This window comes from Tursiops truncatus, chromosome 2, assembly GCF_011762595.2.
Source record: "Tursiops truncatus isolate mTurTru1 chromosome 2, mTurTru1.mat.Y, whole genome shotgun sequence".
Classification (NCBI taxonomy): Eukaryota; Metazoa; Chordata; class Mammalia; order Artiodactyla; family Delphinidae; genus Tursiops; species Tursiops truncatus.
This window is the reverse complement of record NC_047035.1, coordinates 157,093,251-157,113,878: the sequence shown is the minus strand read 5'-3', so window position 1 is coordinate 157,113,878 and position 20,628 is coordinate 157,093,251. Positions and strand designations below refer to the sequence as shown.

Here is a 20,628-nt window from a genome sequence, read left to right as displayed (position 1 = left end):
GGAGGGGTCTGAAGGATGTGAAATGGTTGCCGGGATTTAGGTTCTTGTTACTTAAAATGACTTTAGTTGTCTGGATTTAAGAAGTTTTAAATAGTCGGGCACATTGGCTTTTCAGTGAAAGAAACCTAGGCTCCACCACTTACTACATGTGTGGACTTGGGTAAGTCCCTTAATCTTTCTCAGCCTCCATTTTGTTAGATGGGAACATTAAGAGAGCCCAACTCTTAGGATTGTTATGAGGCTTAAAGGAAATATACAGCACATATGTACGGGTATAATTAGTAGTTGTTATGTAAGGAGGAAAAGTTGGAAAGATCATAGGAGCAAAAGGAATGTAGGTTTTATTACTCTCTAGAATTAAGGCTGAACGGATTCTTGATATCATTTGGTACTTTCCTTCGGTTCTAGCGTAACATAAAATGATTCATAAATGAAGATTTCCACCCTTTTGATGAAAACCCTCAGAAGTCAGGACAGAGCTGGGCCCACACGCGATGGAAGGGCAGGTCAGGAGAACTTGAATCTTAGAGCTGGAAGGAGCCAGTTGGTCCCTTTGTTCATCTAGTTCTTGATCCTTGTGGTCACTACATCACCAACACGTTTACATCATCATCCCCCCTTGGTCCAGGCACCAGCCTAGGCACGGCAGCAGGAGCAGGTTGTTCGTCATGGTTGACAGACAGCGCTGTGGGCATCAGGACCATTTGTCCCGATATTAGAGATCCATGTGATGGCCGAGGACCTCTGGCTGTGCGTGGCCCCTTCGTGGCTCTGCATTTATTGAGGGGAGAGGCTGTGCTCCTTCCACATTTCCTCTCCCTGCCCTGCCCCCCTCCTTCCCCCAGCCCCACCCTCTCCTACCTCCAGGCCAGGTGTTATCAAGATTCCCATCCCCATTGTCCTGAGCTCTCCCCATCCTTTAAGTAGCTACAAGGGTGCAATGCCCAGTTCTAACCAGTTCTTGTTTTCATTGGCCCCAATTATAATTCTTTTTTAAAGGGATGTTTAAAGATTATTCTGCAAGACTGGTTATAAAAATGGGCATATCCTAATTTTCTCCCTAATTCTTTTTCTTTTTAAATTAAGTATACTTGATTTACAGTGTTGTGTTAGTTTCTGGTGTACAGCAAAATGATTCAGTAATATGAAAAAGAATATACATATATATATTCTTTTTCATATTCTTCTCCATTATGGTTTATTATAGGATACTGAGTATAGTTTCCTGGGCTATACAGTAGGACCCTGTTGTATATCTATTTTATATATAATAGTGTGTATCTGCTAATCCCAAACTCCTAATTTATCCCTCCCCACCCCCTTTCCCCTTTGGTAACCATAAGTTTGTTTTCTATGTCTGAGTCTGTTTCTGTTTTACAAATAAGTTCATTTGCGTCATATTTTAGATTCCACATATAAGTGACATAATATGGTATTTATCTTTGGCTTATTTCGCTTAGTATGATCATCTCTAGGTTCATCCATGTTGCTGCAAATGGCATTATTTCATTCTTTTTCATGGCTGAGAATATTCCATTGTGCGTGCGTGTGTGTGTGTGTGTGTGCGTGTGTGTGTGTGTATGCCACATCTTCTTTATCCATTCATCTTTATCCAATGTCGATGGACATTTAGGGGTGCTTCCATGTCTTGGCTGCTGTAAACAGTGCTGCTATGAACACTGGGGTGCATTCCCTAATTCTCTGGAGTGTGTACAACTGCTGCCATCTGTGCCACCTGCTGAAACAGAGCTGACAAGACACTCAGATCAGCACCTCTACCTGTCTTTGAACAAGCTTCTGTCTTTGAAAATGAACCTGAAACTTCTAACCTACTATATAGCCTATGATGTCAGCAGACAGACACGCAGGCAGATGGGCAACCTGCCAGCCTACAGCTTGTCTCAGGTTCATCTGTTGACCCTGCTGGCTGGCCTCGTCTCCCTGAGGAGGCCACGGAGAAAGGCATTTGACTTGAACTTAATGCATGCCATGTGGGGAGGAAAAGGCTCTGAGACACAAACGCCAGTCATGGTCAGAGGGAGTGGAGTCTTCTTTTAATATCATGGCTTTTCCCAAGTCGCTCATGAAAGGAGGTCAGGAGGCCTAGGGGTCAGGGGGCCTGGATTCAAGTTCCATTCTGCTGGGCAGGCTGGCAACGTGATAGCATCTTTACAGGAAGGAGCCTAAGAGAGGAGTAGGTGGTCTCATGGGAGAGCACCGAACTTCCATGCGGGTTTTAAAATCAGATTGTGCACCTGTAGGCTGGTGCTAGCATCTGTCACCTCTGACCCAGCACTGACTCAGAGGACAGAATTAGAGGCTGGGCTCTGCACCAGTGTACCTCGAATTCATCATCTTTCTGTGCCTCAGTTTCCTGTCTTGAAGGGCACCTGCCAGTCTGTCTCAGTGTTAGGCCTTCATGGAAAAGAATCTGTGCTCACCCGTAGAGCTGCAGGTGTCCCCTCATTCTAAGGCATACAGTTGTCCCTCAGCATCTGTGGGGATGGGGGTCCAGGACCCTCTGTGGACACCAAGATTGGTGGATGCTGGAGTCCCATACATAAAAAAATGGCACAGTATTTGCATATTACCTACAACATCCTCCTGCACACTTTACCTCTAGATGACCCGTAACACTTAACACAATGGTAACGCCGGGTAAGTCGTTGCCGGTAAGCAGCAAGTTCAAGTTTTGTTTCTTGGAGCTTTCTGGCGATTTTTGAAAAATATTTTTGATCTGCAGTTGGTTGAATCCGAGGATGTGGAACCCATGGATCCAGACGGCCAACTGTACCCTCAGGGATTTGTGTCCAAGGACACTTGATCCAAGTTTTCCTGTCCCTAAGGGATTTCCAAAGGTAGTGAGAAGGGACAGAGCTCCTCTGCTGGAGGATAAGTGGATAGTCTTAAATCAAACTGTAATATAGTTCCAAAGAGTTAGTGACACTGCGTGTCATCATTGTGGTGAAAAGGATGTCACTGAAACAGTGGGAGATGCACACTACTGTGTATAATAGATAACCAACCAGGACCTACTGTATAGCACAGGGAACTCTACTCAATATCTTGTAATAATCTATAAGGGAACAGAGTCTGAAAAAGAATAGATATATACATATATGTCTATATAGATATAGATATGTATAACGGAATCACTTTGCTGTACGCCTGAAAGTAACACAACATTGTAAAAAAAAAAAAAAACAGTGGGAGAGAAAGAGGACCTTTCTACCCAGCAGTGGACTGTTCAGAGACGGTAAATAAAATTCTAAGATCAAGGAAAGTAAGATTCAGGCATACAGCTCAGAGGAGCATCCAGTCTCAGTAAGAGCTGCATTACAACGAGGAGGTGGTACTGAACGGGTTAACTCAGGTCTGCTTCCCGCCAGTAGAACTTTCAGCAGGAGAGGTATTGAAAAAGAAAAAAAAAATGCGCCGAGGGGCTTTACCGTGAGCATCTTAATACACAGGTGTTGCTTCACCTAGGTTTAGAGGATTGCAGTCTGGATTGCTGGCAAATAAAAACACAGCTCAGATACAGAATCATTCCTTGCCGGTGGTCTGTCCTCAGCCCGGAGCTGCACGAGAGGAGCAGAAGCTTCTTGGGACAGCTCTGTTCTCTTTCTGGGGGTTATAGGTTCCTTAGCTCTTTCTCACCCTCCCCTAGAGCCGTAATTTACTAAGAATGCATCGCAGATGAGCAGCTCACTTGGATTTTCCTAGTAGCTTCTTGAATTTTACCACAGGCATGAAGAGTCCCCATTAAAGCACCATCTTGGTTTCTCATTACCAGTCTGATCGGAGCTGGGTTACTATTCAAATGCCGCCGAAGCCAAAATGTGGCTGATGGGTGGTGGGGAGAGACTACGGAACGGGAAGGGAGTGGAAAACGGGAGGGCAGCTGGTATCTGGTGTTTTCAAATGTGGGAGAGACCTGGAACTCAGTGCTACAGAGGAAGAAAAATGTTCTGAGTAAGGCGTTTTAGAGCAATGTGGCAACGGATAACCCCGTAATGTGTTCCTTGCCGGTTGTCCCAGGATTCCACCTCCGCCCTAACGGGTTTGTGAACCGCAACCGGATGGTTACTTTGCACTGAAGCCCTCCTCACTTCTGAAATCTGATGAGCTACACTTCAACATGAAGAATACTGCTACGGTCATTCCAGTGTTTTGGTTTATAAACATTAAAAGAAAAAAAAAAAGAGTAAGTTACAAAATGCTGCAGTGCTTCTTTCCTTTCCACCACCGCAAAATGGTACCAGTTTAGAAACCATGAAACTCCACCCCAGGATTCAGGTACTGAGAGAGGAGCCGTCAGGAGTTCCAGAAGGTGGAGAGTGCTCTACAAATAGTTTTAAGAGGGATTTAGTGGGGTGGGGGCTTTTCCAGGGCAGGGCTGGGTCTACTTGGCACACGTTCTGATCATGAGCTTCTGCCCTCGTCCATATTCACTATGTCAAGGCTAATACCAGGCCCTACAGGTCTCCCCACGTGGGGAGGCGCTGTTCTCTCTGACACATGGGGTCTGGCTGCAAGCGCCCAGTGTGATGAAACGGTCGCTGCCGGTTGTCACTGAGTCGCTGCTGAGAGAGAAGGAACGAGAAAGTTCTGATGTGGGTCCCCCGCCTACTCATCTGTGCCCTGTGTGACAATTTATCAGTTACATAAAATCCTGTTTCAACGCTAACAATCTGAGAGGGTGAGAACAATGATGTAATGCTCAGAGCCGTGTACTAAAATACGGTATTTAAGTGAACAACAAATAAAAACCGAGCTCTTTGGGAGAAAATGACCACACAGAAGAGTGAAGATTAAAGCAGCAGGAACAGAGGATCTATGAGGAAAGATAAAAGGAACCGCGTGACGTAGCCCGCTCAGGAGGACAGAGACGGATGATGTCAATTTAACTGAACTTTTTCTTGTCTGTTCTGAGTGAAGATGGGAAAAAACGACAGTCAATATCCTTGACACACGAATATTTATACACTTAAAGGCTACTAAGTCACACATCTGTAGAAATACAGAACAGCAGAACCAGAAAAAAAATCATGGAGGTCAATGCGTAAGCAGCTCTCGGCAGGAAAAACCTCTGCGGGAAAGAGCTCTTTGCAGAAGGTGCCCCTTTGCCTTGTCACTAACCTTAAACCAGGCGCCCCATGCTCTACTCATCTCCAGCCCGAGCACACCTTTCATATCTTTTGATCACACAATACTTTGTCTAATTTCTTGGTTCTTTCATAGACCAGAGAAGTAGGAATGAAAAGTAAGTAACTGACAGATGACCAGATCTCTTCCTTAGCTTCCCTTCAGTAATCTTGCAAACTGTGTGAACAAGGTGGGGTCTAAAGAAAGATCACGAGGACTCGACCAGCCTGCACCCAGCCTGCACACAGTGGGGATGGCGACAACTCTGACCCCCTACCTCAAAGATTCACCGAGATTACTTCCCTGTTTCCCTTTAAAAGCTTTCATGGTGGAGCAGAATCTTGGGAGGTAGTTTTGGGGGGACGCTGAGTCTACCATCTCCCCAGATTGCCGGCATTCAGATTAAAGGCAACCTTCCTTTCTGTCAACATTTGTGAGTATTGATTTTGTAAGGGGTAAGCGGCAGGGCCCGATTTGATGACCGATCAGTTCAGCACGCTTATTTTACGTACGAGAAACTGAGAACCCAAGATTTTAAGGGAAGGGCTCAGGTCTTCCTTACACATAAGCAATGGCAGAGACAGAATCTCACAGTCAAGACCCACTGTTGTGACTGCCACCAGCTACAGGCTGGGTGGCTCTGAGAATAGTCCCTCATCCCCAAACGGAACCCTGGTTCCTGGAACCCCTGGTTTCCAAGGTCTCATCCTAACCTCAAGCCCATTATCAAGCTTTAAAAATGCGATGATCCCATGAATTAAAAGTATTCCTTTAATGGTGAAAAAATATGCTGAGAACGTTGAACCAACTGTTCTCCATTTCCACTTAGAAGAGAACACAACGAAACTTGTTTAAACTATTTTAGACAAGTTAAGCCAGGGCTAGACCAAAGACTTTGGCAATGTCTATGCAGGTGACTAAGCTGCGAGAAGAAACTGGAATGCCTCCTTCTTCACAGTTTAAGTAATATAACAATGAGCCACCTTGCAGAGAACCAAGATGTGGCTCTGCTTATAGACACAATGATGGATCAGACAGAAACGCACCTTCCTATCTTTGAGGCACATTAAATAATGAAAGAGTGGTTTCCAGTATGCACTCCAAATGGAATACTGCAAAGGGATGTATCATCACTCAAAAAGGCTCGATGAAAAAAGCAAGTCTCATGTTGCTCAAAGGCAAACATCACAAAGCAGTTAGGAGTCCTGCCACCCAGCACCACCCCAGCCTTCTTGCCCTTTTTAAAAGGGCAGTTTGCAATCCCTGAATAAGAAAGACTAGTCTTTGGAAGAATAAGTAAGAGCACAGGCTTGCCTTCCTCTGCTGAGGCACTCTGTCACTTCGTCTAGAGACAAAGGTTCCAAGTTCTTTTAGAAGAGTTTAATTTTCCCATAGAATCTGAGAAATCACATCGGTGTGCAAATAGCAACATCGAGAAATAAAACGACAGGCTTCCTTCTACAGAACAGAAGTACATTTGTCATCTTGTAGTGTCTTGTCAATTACACGACTGACATGGGTGCTTTCTGTGACTTGCGGTTTCTATTTAGTGATTCAAGAGAGCCCGTTTGGCTATTTTAATTAACGCAGTGGAGCAAGTTGCATAAATCATTTTACAAACTTTCTCAGCTCTGACTTCCATCTCTTATTGGCAATGCCAAGGGGAATGTTATATCTGACTCAATTAAATGGATTCTAAATCCAGGTCAATACCACATTAACGGTCACCATGTTACCCTGAGGAGCTGACTGCCACCAGACGGCCTTATCATTTCTCCTCAATTCTCTCCAAGAACTTATTCATGCATGCCCTCCCTCCCCAAGTGAGTCTGCTCATTTCCCCCAGGCCCTCCATACCAGAAGCCATTCATGACCTTGGACCTTCGTTGTCCTGCTCGCCTGCATCCGTAAACCCTTCGTCTTGGCCCGAGTCCCACCCTTCCTTCAAATCTTGCCTCCTCTGTGAGTTTTCCCCTGATGGTTCTAGCCCTTACTGATCCGTCTCTCGCCTGTATCTGTGAGGCTGCTTCTGAACTATGTCAGTTACTTCACACTGCAAACACGATACCTTACGTGGATCCGTATCACCCACTGGCCATACTGCATTGGAGGAGCCCCAGGTGTTGACAGAGCCCTAGGCGCCGCCTGCAGCAGGAACGCAATACACCTGGATGGAGAGATGCCCGCCATCTCCTGTCATCAGTGACCTGACACTCAGCATGGGCCCTGGTTCCTTATACGGGGTGTGTAAGGACCAGGCAGCTGCTAAGGGTCAAGGGTGAAGTTCAAAAGGCTCAGATTTCTTTGCTTTCTCCCAGGGTACCTTGTGCCTTGGGACACTTAGGATAAACAGCCCTTTTCCCATTATTTCTTCATTATTAGAGAACTCATTTAAATTGAAGTAGTAACTTGAGGTTGGTGAAACTAACTATTCAGCTGAAGAGTCATTTAGGTCATAACTGACACAACAACAAAACAACTGCGCTCACCAATGGACACCAACACTGCCTCGAAGGAATCTGAACTAAAGCCGACAGCCGTCCTCTGCTCCCAGCTTGGGCTCTTGGGACGTGTGGCCCCCAGGATGAGCAGCAGGGGAACAGTACTCCCTCCCTTCTCTCCCGTAGATGCCTAATGGCTCTGCCCTGTTCAAATGAAAAACTGCCCAGCAAAAAGGAGGCCGTGGCTTCTGTGTCCAAGGTCCCAAATAGTGTCCCCATCAGACTGCTTGTGGTGGGGAGTGGGCAGGTGGATGGGGCTGTGTCCAGCCCCAGGTTGAGAGCACACTGGGGTCCTCTGATGAAGACCTGTTTCATCTTCTCTGCAGCATTACTCTGACTACCAGGCTCCCACAGAAATAATTAGTTGTTCGATTAATCTATAATTTAAGGTTCCCCAAGCCAGTGGTCCCCACTCAGTCTTTATCTTACCTGACTTCGTAGCCACAGCTGACACAAGGCACTTCATCCTCCTTGAAGTGCTGTCCAGATGCCACACACACCCCTGGTTCTCTTCCTTTCATCCTCCTTGAAGTACTGTCCAGATGCCACACACCCCCCTGGTTCTCTTCCTACGCCATTCACTGTCCCTTCTCTGTCCCTCTGAGTCCCCGGGACTCAGCCCTGGGACCTTTCCTCTCCTCCATCTACACCCGCCCCCCACTTGATGATTCCATCCAGGTTCATGGCTTTACAATGCATCAGAGGGGACTTCCCTGGAGGTCCAGTGATTAGGACTCTGCGCTTCCACTGCAGGGGGCACAGGTTCGATATCCCTGGTCGGGGAACTAAGATCCCACATGCCGCGTGGTAAGGCCAAACAAAACAAAAACAAAAAACCCCAAACAACAAAAAAACCAAATAAAATGCACCAGAGGCTATCAGTTCCCAAATACCGTCCATCCCCACAGCTCATGGATCCATATTTGAGATCTGCCTACTCGCTAAAATTCATCTGCAGCCCCCAAATCAATACTTGGGATGCTTTTGCGGTCGTTTGTAGACCTGCCCAGAGTGGGCAGGGAGTCACCCGAGTGCTCGCTCCCAGCTGAGGGCGAACACCGCAATGCTTTGCCCTCTTGTTTTGTCTCTCACAGTGATAAGAACTATAGTTTTTATGGTCCAGTTAGTGCCACATTTTCCCACACTTTTGTGCATTCTGTTGATTTCACTATTAAAAACGGCCCCCAGGGCTTCCCTGGTGGCGCAGTGGTTGAGAGTCCACCTGCCGATGCAGGGGACACGGGTTTGTGGCACGGTCCGGGAGGATCCCACATGCTGCGGAGCGGCTGGGCCCGTGAGCCATGGCCGCTGAGCCTGTGCTCCGCCGCGGGAGAGGCCACAACAGTGAGAGGCCCGCGTACCGCAAAAAAAAAAAAAAAAAAAACGGCCCCCAGGTGTCAGTGCTGAGGGGCTGTCCAGTGCTCCCAAGCACAAGAAGGCTGCGCCTTACGGAGAAAACGCAAGTCCGATAAGCTTCACTTAGGCGTGAGTTACAGCGTTGTCAGCCTAAGCTCAATGGTAATGAATCAGCAACAATATTAAATAAAGTGACACTGGACAGAGATACACACATAACAAGGTCAAGTATTGACCAGCTGATGACAGTGCTGGGACTAGAGACCCGCAGGAACCCAGCCCTGTATTTCCCCTGGGAGTGGGGCTCAGGGTCTGCCCGTTCAGTGCTCACAGTGACTTTATAGGACAGAACTGCTGTGCAAAACAAGAGTCTCCCCTCAAGACCTGACTCCTATTCCAGCTGCCTCCCGGACCTCACAGATGTTATCAAATCCAAACCTGAACCCCTGGTGATACTTCTGCAACGTTCTCTCCCCACATCTTAATTAAAGGCAACTGCACCCTTCCAAGGACTCAGGCCAAAACCCTTGGAATTACCCTTGATGTCTCTCTCTTTCAAACCCTACTTCTGGGTTTTCAGAAAATCTTGATGACGTCACCTGCACATCACATTCGGAATCCCACAGCGTCTCATCACTTCCACTCTGCCAACCTGACCCAGCCCCGACCATTTTTCGCCTGGACGACTCCAGAGCCTTCTAGCTGGTCTCCTTCCTTCCACCCTGGCCCTGTCCCCCCTGCCACCTCTCCTTATCCCAGCCTGTCCCCCACAGGGATCTTGGTGAAAGTTGGATCATGTCACCCGTTACCTCAGATCCCTCCAGCGGCTTCCAGCCACCCGTGGTCGTGACAGTGACTTCTAAGTCCTGGTCTGCACATGCCCTGCCCTCTGCTTCTCTGACTTCCTCCTTTCTCACCCTGCTCCTGTTGCTCCTCCCACACTCCTGCCCCAGAGCCTTTGAACCATCCTTGGAATGCTCTTCCTCCCAATAACGGCATGGCTGGCTCCTTCACTGCAATCATATCTTTACCCCACTGTCACCTTCTTACTGAGGGCTGCTTTGATCAGTGTAGTTAAAATGACAACCCCCTACACACACAGACACAGACACAGACACACACAGAGACACACACACACACACAGACACACACATACTTCCTATTGTCTTTCCTGCCTTATTTTTCTGCATAGCACTCATGTCCATCTAAGATGCTAATTAATATATTTAGCTGTTTGCTTATAGCCCGTTTCCCTCTCACTCAGATGTAAGTACCACGAGGTTGAGGATTTTTATCTGTTGTTTTTTCTTTCTACTGATGCATCCCCAGTGCCTAGCACAGAAGGTAGGCACTAAATAAATAATTCTTGAATGAGGCATAATGTAGCACTTACCATACATTATTCAATTTACCTGTTAGCCCTCTCTCTCACAATACTGTGAAAATTTTGAGGTCAGAGACTCTATCTAATTTGTATTTGTATTCCTAACACCAAACTCCTGTGCATGACACATAACAGGAATTCAATAAACACATGCTGAATGAAGAGAAGGGGAGCAGAGAAATAAAAAATCGCTCATGTTTACGAAGCTTAGGTTTTTATTGAATTCAACAAGCATCTGTGCAAAGATGAGTAAGCCAGAGCCCCTGCTCTAGTGGAGAGGGGGAGAGACACGGATAAATATGGAAGCTGATGCAATGTGGTAAGAAAAGGAAAATAACCAGGATGACAAAGGAGAGGATGGATGTTGGGAAAGCAGTCAAAAGAGGGTCCTGTAGGGCTTCCCTGGTGGTGCAGTGGTTAAGAATCTGCCTGCCAATGCAGGGGACATGGGTTCGAGCCCTGGTCCGAGAGGATCCCACATGCCGCGGAGCAACTAAGCCCGTGCGCCACAACTACTGAGCCTGCGCTCTAGAGCCCACAAGCCACAACTACTGAGCCTTTGTGCCACAACTACGGAAGCCCACGTGCCTAGAGCCCATGCTCTGCGACAAGAGAAGCCACAACAATGAGAAGCCCGCGCCCCACAATGAAGAGTAGTCCCCGCTCGCCATAACTAGAGAAAGACTGTGCACAGCAACGGAGACCAAACACAGCCAAAAATAAAAACAAATAAATAAATTTAAAATAAAAACAAAAAAAGGGTCACGTAAGCTGGGCTTTAATGGCCGAATAGGAGCTTGCCATGCAGACTGTTGGGGAGAAACAGCCTAAGCTCAGCTGCTCACTGCCCAGGGCATGTCTACGTAGACACAAGCTCTCCAGTGTTGCCCCTTTCTTACTCTGAAAGGTCCCCCAAGAATCTGGGTGCTCAATAAATGTGAACAAACAGAATTGCTATATTCCCATAGTCCTCCTTTCTCCTCTTCACTCCAGGAAAACTCTGTATCTGACAACAGAATTACCCGACGGCTCCACTTGCCACCATTTAGGGTAAAAGAGCAAAGGCCACATCCAAACCCCAGTCCCGGTTCCCAGACTCATCAGCGACTGACATCTAAACGCAACCAGACCACTAGGATGGAGCCACTTAGAAACCCAGAGAAACTGCCATTCCACAAGCTCTGTCAAAATGGAAAAAAGCGAAAATCCATTTAGAAAGTGCTGGAGCTTTCCAACATCAGAGCCAAATACGAGAACAGTACGATGTCTATGTAAATATGCACATTCTCTGTCAGAGCCCACGTGCTGAAGCAGGAGCTGGGCGGCTACAGCATCCTCAGCTTCCTCGCCCGGCGTGGCCTGGGCAGCAGCCCCTGCAGAGCAGAGCAAAGCCATTCCAGCCAGGAGACTGGACCCCATGACCTCACAGGCCTGTCCATTTTCTGATGCCTATGACTCACCACGGTTGGAACCGGCTTTTTTCCCCCCTGTCTTTTAAGAGAAATGAGAATAAGCTTGTCTCATTCATTTTTATTTGCTGCTTGCCTGCTGGCTTGGACTGAACCGGAGAAGTTCCACACACACACACATCACACACGCACCGCACACGCTCACATTTCCACCCACGGCCCCCCCTCAGGGCACACACGTGTCTACACGTGCATCTCACACCACAGCTGCTGATCCAAGTCCTCCTGATGGAGTCCAAGCTCTTCCTGAAACCATGACTTTTCTCTCCTAGAACGGGGACTGCTCACCCTGCCATGCATCTCCATCAGATGTGCTGGCTTCGCAGACACGAGCAGAACCATCTCCCCTTCTATATCTAGTGCATACACACCACCCAGGGACAAAATTCCTGGGTACTGTGACAGTCAAGAGCTAACAGGTACTGACCACATCTTTTCCTCCCCTCCCACATTTATACCATCTTGATCTCCTCCTAAATCTGTGGCTTCCTTCCCTTCCCCTCATTTTAGTCTCTATTCTCTTCAAGTCTGTTCTTTTCTCCTGAGTTCCTTTAAAAGTGCAACAGCTGTGACATTAACAGTGATGACTTAACGCCCATTATCATGCAAGCACTTGGAGGGCCCTGAATTGCCTCCGAGGTCTTTCGAAGTTTCTGACCATGCTCTGGGCCCCAGACACGTTTAGCTGAGGCCTGCTTCCCTCAGCCTGCCTGGGAAGGTCACGTGGTTGTATCCCCAAACAAACAGGAATAACATTGGTCATCTAACATCACCTCCTCTCCTTCAGGGCAGGCTTACTGTTCTCATTAAGAAAAGCCATCATGGTCTGTATGATGAGAATTCAGCCTTGGTCTCCATTTTCTCAAAGTCTCTTCCAGTCTCAGTTCTTCCTGCTCTTAGACCTTCCTAGCTTGTACTCACTCTCTCCCCAGCACAAGCTGATGCCTCCACCTGGAACTCTGTCCCCTGACTTTCCCATGGTTGGGGCTGCTTCTCGTCATGAAGGCTAATGCCTGAGTCTCCTCCTGTCCCCTTAAATGTCCCAACCCCTCTTCACACCTGTCATTCTATCATACACTCCCGTTTTGTCTTCTTCATAGCATGTAAGATCTGAAATGCCCCCTGTTTCTTTTCTGCCTGTCTCTCCCAACTGAAAGGTCAGCTCCACAAGGGCAGGTGTTCCGTCTCATTCACTGTCTTCACCCCAGTGCCTAGAACAGCATCTGGTACATAGCAGGCATTTATACAGTCATGCAAATGGAAGCCTCGATAACTTCGTACACAGTTCCGATGGCCTTTCTCTGGGCCCCCAGAAGATGGAAGTTGAGTCTCAGTATGTGCTCAGGTCTGCCACAGCATTTTCTGCATTCTGAGTGTCAGGGACAAAGGATCTCTGGGGTTCTGATTTTAGAAAAAACTTTAATTCTTGGCTTCTCCAGGACAGATCAGGATTGGCTAATTAAAGAGAGTGGCTTGGTCAAGGTCTGAACCAGATTCCTCCTACCAATATTTTCTTTCTACGTGTTTCTATCTCAACATTTTGTTTTATGTGTGTTTGCACCTTATTGTCATCCCACATGTCACTGTAAATCATTTAAAAACATAGATACACATGACATATTTCTGGTCTTAGAACCTGGGAATTCACCCAAATCGATTCCTGGCCTCCACACAGGCCCACGCCCAAATCAAACGGGATTTCCACCCAACTATTAAAAGGTTTCAGGGGAAGTCACTTCCCTTCAAACTCATTCCAGTGTCTCTCAGTCTTTTTATTCCTCCCTCAAGGGAAACGAAGGCAGCTGTGATCACGTGCCAGGCTCAAATGCTTAAGACAAGCGATCAGGTTGACAAGTGGGAAAACACACACGCGCAGTCCTTACCGACATAGCCTGGGGTCCCACAGGCTGTGGACATCACGTCTCCTTTGCCCTCCATTTTGGACAATCCAAAGTCACTGATCATGATTTTGGACTCTTCATCCTGGCTGTAGTACAATAGGTTCTCAGGCTAAAAAGAAATGTAAAAAAGAAATCTGTTTTAAAAGCTGGGTTACTTGTGGGAGCCTCACCAAACCACCAAAACTTAATGACAATGGAAGAACAGACTTGACCTTTAAACACAGTAAACGCCTTAAGAAAAGCAGTGTTTAGTGAAAACAATGCAGGGTGCCTTATATAGTATTGGGCATTTACGGATTTTCAATAAATGTGAGCCCCTTTCCCTTATTAGTATTTTCTCTACTTAAGAACCATGAACCATATATTGAGGCAACTAGAAAGCAGATGTCTCTCAGACTTGTCAATTCATTTCTTGGGTTCGGGGCACAGAGATTCCCAGAAAGAAAACTGTCTTTGCAGGTGCTATTCGGTTTCTTTTTTCTGACCCTTGTCAGCAACCTGTCTCCAACCTAAGGGTCTCTCTCCCCGCCCTACGGGACGTCCTGTGTCCATAGCTCGGGCACATGCACTGCACTTCCCCCTTTCCTGGGCCAGCTGATATCCGAGCGCTCCGCTCCCTGGGAAACAGGGGGAGGTCATCACCGAATGAATCGGAGGCAGAAGATCTAGAGCTTTCTAGCCATGTGTCCTTAAAAGCTCTGTTTCTGTAGAAGACGGGTCAAGATGGTTCCTCGTTTGCTTCCCTGACTGTAAAATGAAATGTCAGAGCTCAGGCAGCAGTAATGCACTACATGCAGCAAAGGTCCGATTACAGCTCCCGTTTCCACTCTAAGTCTGTACATCAGTGGCACCCCCGTGGTGTCTACATGGGAGGGGCTTACGGATGGCAATCCTGGGGTAAACCAGGAGACAGCAAAGTTTCGTTTGTATGACATCTTGTGGAAAATTGGGGAATCTGGTTGTTTCTGGCAAAAAATGGGGGCGGGGCTTATGGAGACGGAGGGAGATGTTGAGCAAGCATCCCCCCACCCTTGCTGTCTCTCACAGTAATTTTCCATCCATGACCCCTCACTCTGCTCAACGGCTATACATCCCCATGTGTCCTTGCCACATGTGCAGCCCAATTCTCTCCCCTAATGCAATGCCCCTCTTGCAGGAGTCTTGAATAAAGCCTTCCTTACCATTTTAACATGTGTCAGAACCATTTTTTTCTTTAACTGAACCCCAAGGAAAAAAATACTACCCCTCACTCAAAATAACATGATACATCATTCACAGTGACTTTAACCCTGTGGATGAAGCATAAAATTAGAAGAAAATCCAATGTATGCTTGAGGATGCTTTCAATTCCTTTTAAACTAGAATAAAATGAGCCAATCAATAGTAGAAACAACAACACTTAGAAAGCAGAGGGAAATAATCTAACCAAACAGTGCACGTGGCTCTTGGCTTCTCTGAATGTTTAGGGATTCACCTTTGATGAACAGTAAGAATCCAATCATGGGTGCAAAGAGAATTTCTTTTTTAAAGTGTCTGATTTTATAACTTCCTGTCCCAGTACTTCTACAGCTGTAAAGTCAAGGATCTCATGCTCCTAGACAAGGCTGCATCCAGGCAGGAGACGGCCTAAGAGCCCCGAATCTCTCCTGATACCTTCCTCCTACAGGAGACGCATTTGGATCAATGAACTGCTCTTCTGAAGGGCAATCGTCAAGGAGGGTTCAGTGGACTGGCCATTCTCAGCTTAGGTCAATACTTTTACTTACCTCAAGACTTAGTAAGCACAGCAGGGCTTTACTTGCGGGGAGGGGTGCACAGGGAAAAAGTGGGAGGGAAGATGGGCTCAGGGATGATGTGGGTGGAGGCCCCCACTAGGCAGTAGGAGGGCTGTGAGGGGTGGAGGGGCAGGAGGAGGGAGGCGATCTTACGATGCTTCCTGGGATCCTATGAGGCCCAGGACTCACCGAAAAATGATTTTTCTGTATTTTACGGCATCTTTGCAAGACAATTTGTGGCCAATACTTGACTTGGGATGTCAATTCCAACGCTTGTTCACATAACAATCTTCTAAAAGATCTGAATCAACACTTCCTGTAAAGTTCATGTTACCTATAGTCATACTCCTGATCCAGTATTCTCAACTGGGGACAATTTCGCCCCCCAGGAGACATTCGGCAATGCCTAGAGACACTTTTTGGTGGTCAAAACTTCAGGACTGGTACAGGTACCTAGTGGGTAGAGACCAGGGTCGCTACTGAACATGCACAGGGCAGCCTCGCACAGCAAAGCATGACCCAGCTCCAAAGGGCAACAGTGCCTAACGGGAGGAGGCAACAGGGGACGTTTCGCTTGTTTTGAAAAAAGACAACTGATCATCGTTAGCAGCTTCTGGGGCAAGAAGACACAAGAATACCTTTCTGAAGGGAGAAAGAGGTATAGCCACCTGTGGGGGTAGGGCAGCATCTCAAATTGTGCTCTAATCTTACATGAACCCAATCATGTTCTCTATTGCTCTGGCCTCTATCACAGAGTTTAATTTTCTTAGAGGTTTACGAAAATTTAATTCCTGAACCCCAACTTCCTCCACATAGATCAAACTTCTTTGTGCCTCTGAAAAGAGACCACAGAAAGGTCCTAAAATGGTAACATTCTATCCACAATTACAAGCCTGGTGATCTTAAAATTCTACAGGCTGGGAGCTGCATGTACTTCTTCAAAAGCGTTACCTGTGTGTAAAAAACATGATCTCCCATAAAGCCAATCCGTCCATGACCCCTCACTCTGCTCAACGGCTATACCTCTCCATGTGTCCTTGCCACATGTGCAGTGGAGCCCAATTCTCTCCCCTAATGCAATGCCCCTCGTGCAGGGGTCTTGAATAAAGCCTTCCTTACCATTTTCTAAGGGGGAAATAAACATTGCCCATCTAGGAAGTGGCTTACCTGCTTAGAAATGATTTCTAGTAAGTACACCACATCACATCTCTACGGTCACTAAACTAACTTGTTCAGGAAGAGCTAGCTGCCTGCTGTGGCCTGGAAGCACAGAACCGGCATTTCGTGAGGGCACAAGAGAGCAGAGAAGGCACGGCTGCCTGGTACAGAGGCGCCAGGTCACCTTACCTAGCCCTTACCTGGCCCTCTGAAGGACCTGCAAGTCCTGAAGATGAACTACTTGTGCTCACAGCCCATTTCACCCATCAGGAGGCTAGCAAAGGCTGTAAGAAGTCCATCAACGTCCTCAAATACCCTCGTCCAGCAGTTCTCCAAGTGTGGTTCCCAGGCCAACATCAACATCATCTGTAAACCTCTTAGAAATGCAAGTTCCCGGGCCCTGATGCAGACCTGCAGGATCAGAACCTCTGGGGTAGAGCCAGCAATCTGTTTTTATAAGCCATCCAGACAGTTCTGATGTAGGCTAACATCTGGGAGCCACTACCCTAGTCAATGGAAAGTGATTAACATGGAGAAAAGCAAAAACTTCACAGTGAATTCCTATGAAAGGGAAAGCCACACCATTTTACACCTTGACAGCCAGCACCAGATGACGGCCGGATGTTAACATTCTGTTTTAACACACGTTTACCATTTATTCCCTAAATTGATTTAGATTGCCCGTAGTTGTGTAGAGCATGGCTTCAGCACAATATAATCCCTGTGTTTCTGATAGGAGTGGTGAGTATGTGTGCTGGGGTGAGAGGTCTATCTTGACTGGTGCCGTGAGTTCTGGGGGCTGGACCTATAACTGCTGTAGAATGAAGCCACTTTATAGCCTCGGGTCAACAGCGCAGATTTTTTCCTGTTCCTCAAATTGATATGTTCGATACCTACCCTTGGTACTATGATACCCACCCTTGGTACTATGATACCCACCCTTCGGCATCCACAGAGACCCTTGGGCCAAGGTGACCAAGGCCCAGATCCGTCAATGCTATTGATGAAGGGTGAGTATTTTAAAACCTCATAGGGAAAAGATAAGAATGGAACCGACAGGACATTGGGAGAAGGCTGTAACTGTATGTCATTTAACCCATCTTTCTGGATAACCTTTTATTTCCTTTCTCCCTCACCTCACACCCTCTATCTACTGCTCCCTTTCTTTCATATGGTGGGTTGCACTGAAACAGGGCTGGAATTGGGAAAAGGCTGGAGAACTGCACTGGGCAATCTTCACGGCATCCAGGTCTTGAACAAAATTACCCTTTAGATAAGTTTGAAGCAATACACAACCTACCTCCCCATGGCCCTTTTGCTGTACAGTGGTTATTAAATGTCCCAAACAATGGCCAGCCCCGTTGATCTTCATCATCTTTCAAGCTACCTCTGGGTCCCATAGACCCTGATGACTAACAGTACACAAAGCCCACCGTATCTACATCAAGGCAACCTCATCCCTCCTCTGGAGCCAATCTGCTCCGACAGGTGCATTGTGGGTTGGAAAGCAACTGGAGGGTGTTCCTAAGCGACAGCCTCACCTTGAGGTCCCTGTGGACAATGCCCATTCTATGGAGATAGTAGACAGCATCCAAGACCTGGCGGATCAGAGTGCTGGCATCTTTCTCTGTGTAAAATCCCTTCTCCACTATCCGGTCAAACAGCTCTCCACCAGATACACTGTTAAAAAAAAAAAAGAGAGAGAGAACCAATCAGTATAAGTTAAAAAAGACGTGTTAAATTTTTCAGTGAAAACTACCAATAAGACCTTTCAATATGGTGAAAGACCCAGACTTTATTTCAAAAATTAATCCAGGGCTTCCCTGGTGGCACAGTGGTTGAGAGTCCGCCTGCTGATGCAGGGGATGCAGGTTCGTGCCCCAGTCCGGGAAGATCCCACATGCCGCGGAGCGGCTGGGCCCGTGAGTCATGGCCGCTGAGCCTGAGCGTCCGGAGCCTGTGCTCCGCAACGGGAGAGGCCACAACAGTGAGAGGCCCGCGTAACGCAAAAAAAAAAAAAAAAAAAAAAAAAAATCAATTTTCAGATTTAAATGTTGCCCCCTTATTCCCCAGAAGCTATATCAGGGCAGTGTTTCTATGTCATGATGGTACAGATGGTCCAGGACGAAATAAAGTAAATAAAAGTCAACCAGGATCCATGGACTGGCCAGGCCTGAGAAGTTTCTCTCGGCCTTTGCCTCCATCCTGCTGGGACAGCATTAACTCAGGATAACCTTCCAGAATATCAGCATCATCAGTTATAGGGCGATGACACTGGATAAGATGCCTCCTTTGCATGCGAGTATAGCCTTAAAGGTTTGGGCGGTGGGAGGGGTGCTGTGGGCAAAGCAGGAAGCAGCCAACAGGACGTCTGGGTTCTTGACCCAGTTCTGCTCCTAAGATGCTGAGAGGATGGGCACTCCTGGAATCTTTGCACCTCAGTCTTTTTATCTGTAAAATGAGGTAGTTAATCTAGTCAACTACCCTGAGAGGCATCAGAGCCTTAAAGCCACTTGTGATTTACAAAAAGAGATAGAAGAACGACACTCCATTACATTGTTTTACTTCGGTTTTTGTTGAGAATATTTCATTTCAATTTCTTTGAATTTCAGATTGCATTACCATTTTTTTTTTGTATTTATCAAAAGGGGACCTAGGTCGCTAAAGGTTAAAAAGCCTGGGTGGACAGAGACCCTTTCAGCTCTGAGATTTGATGTTGCTCTGAGTTGAACAAAGTAACAGAACTGTTAAATCCTGAATAGAAACAATTCAACTGATACCTTTGCCTTCAAATTCTTGGAGTACAGACTTCTCCAAGAAACACAATGCTTTGTGCAAATAATTGAGTCATCCCTTGAAATTAGCTTCAAGGGACGTATCAGCACTATTTCAATAAAAGAGAAAAAAATTTTCCAAAAACAAAATGAAAAAGGTGTATGTGAAATATTAAGATCATGAAAGTTTCACAAACAACTTTTACATCTTTAAAAGACAGGCCCCAGGAGTGACACACGCACATACACTAACACACAAAGCTATGATTCATTTTCTTCAAGTCAACGCAATTAATGTTCAGTAACTGAGCCACTGAAATGTTCTTTTCAAAAAAACTAATAAAACACAATTGCAGCTATAAAAGGCCTATGTATTAGAGTCTTTCCCATTACATATAATCATTCCAAGCCATACTGCGCTTGCATAGTGTCTCATTTCCAAAGCAAACTGAGCAATCTAGATAAAAGAAGAAGGACGCTCAGGAGAAATAAAAAGCAATTCAAAGAGTGAAAAGAAGTACAAACAGGGGAGCAACTACATCCTGATGACCATGTTGTCTACATTAACCATCCTTAGGTAAGCCCAGATCCCAAGACATTCCCTCTCAGCAACTCACATCAAGTTCTCGCCACTCTTCATTTTTCTGGAACCTTCTTCCAATGATTTCAATGGAAGACCTTTGCAGAGCTTGAGGATGTATTACAGGAGATGCACAGTTGCCAGGGGTAGCGAGAACCTGCGTGCATTCACTTGCAGGCATTCACTTCACTGAATCATTTATTCAATCATTCATTCCACGTGTACTGGGCGCCCATTAGGTGCCAGCCACCCTGTGCAGCTGGTGCCAATCAAGGTGGCATTAGCTGCGCCGGAGGAAAACCCTGTCTTGATTGTGCCCCTCCTCATTCCCTACATCAGCCCACCTTCAATAATGGTACCACTTACTAGTGTTCCAGTGCTTTCTTACCGCTGGGCTGCCTGCTACTCACATCCTCTGCAAGGTGCTGGAAGCCCTCGAGCCACAAGGCTCACCCCTGGGACTTCCCTGGTGGTCTAGCAGTTACGACTCCGCATTCCCAATGCAGGAGCAATCCCTGGTACGATCCCTGGTCAGGGAACTAGATCCTGCATACCACAACTAAGACCCAGCACAGCCAAACAAAC

The 20,628-nt window shown here is 46.7% G+C and overlaps 1 protein-coding gene across 2 annotated transcripts in view; it reads right to left on the bottom strand.

Moving 5' to 3' along the window:
• The window catches only part of CAMK1D (calcium/calmodulin dependent protein kinase ID), a 417,170-nt gene that overhangs the window by 43,974 nt on the left and 352,568 nt on the right, over window positions 1-20,628 (bottom strand). For both annotated transcript variants that reach the window (XM_033852368.2, XM_019933273.3), the window contains exons 4-5: window positions 18,231-18,369; window positions 13,739-13,865 (exon numbers count right to left, since the gene is read on the bottom strand). In XM_033852368.2, coding sequence (XP_033708259.1) covers window positions 13,739-13,865; window positions 18,231-18,369 — 266 coding nt within the window. The remainder of the gene's footprint in view (window positions 1-13,738; window positions 13,866-18,230; window positions 18,370-20,628) is intronic.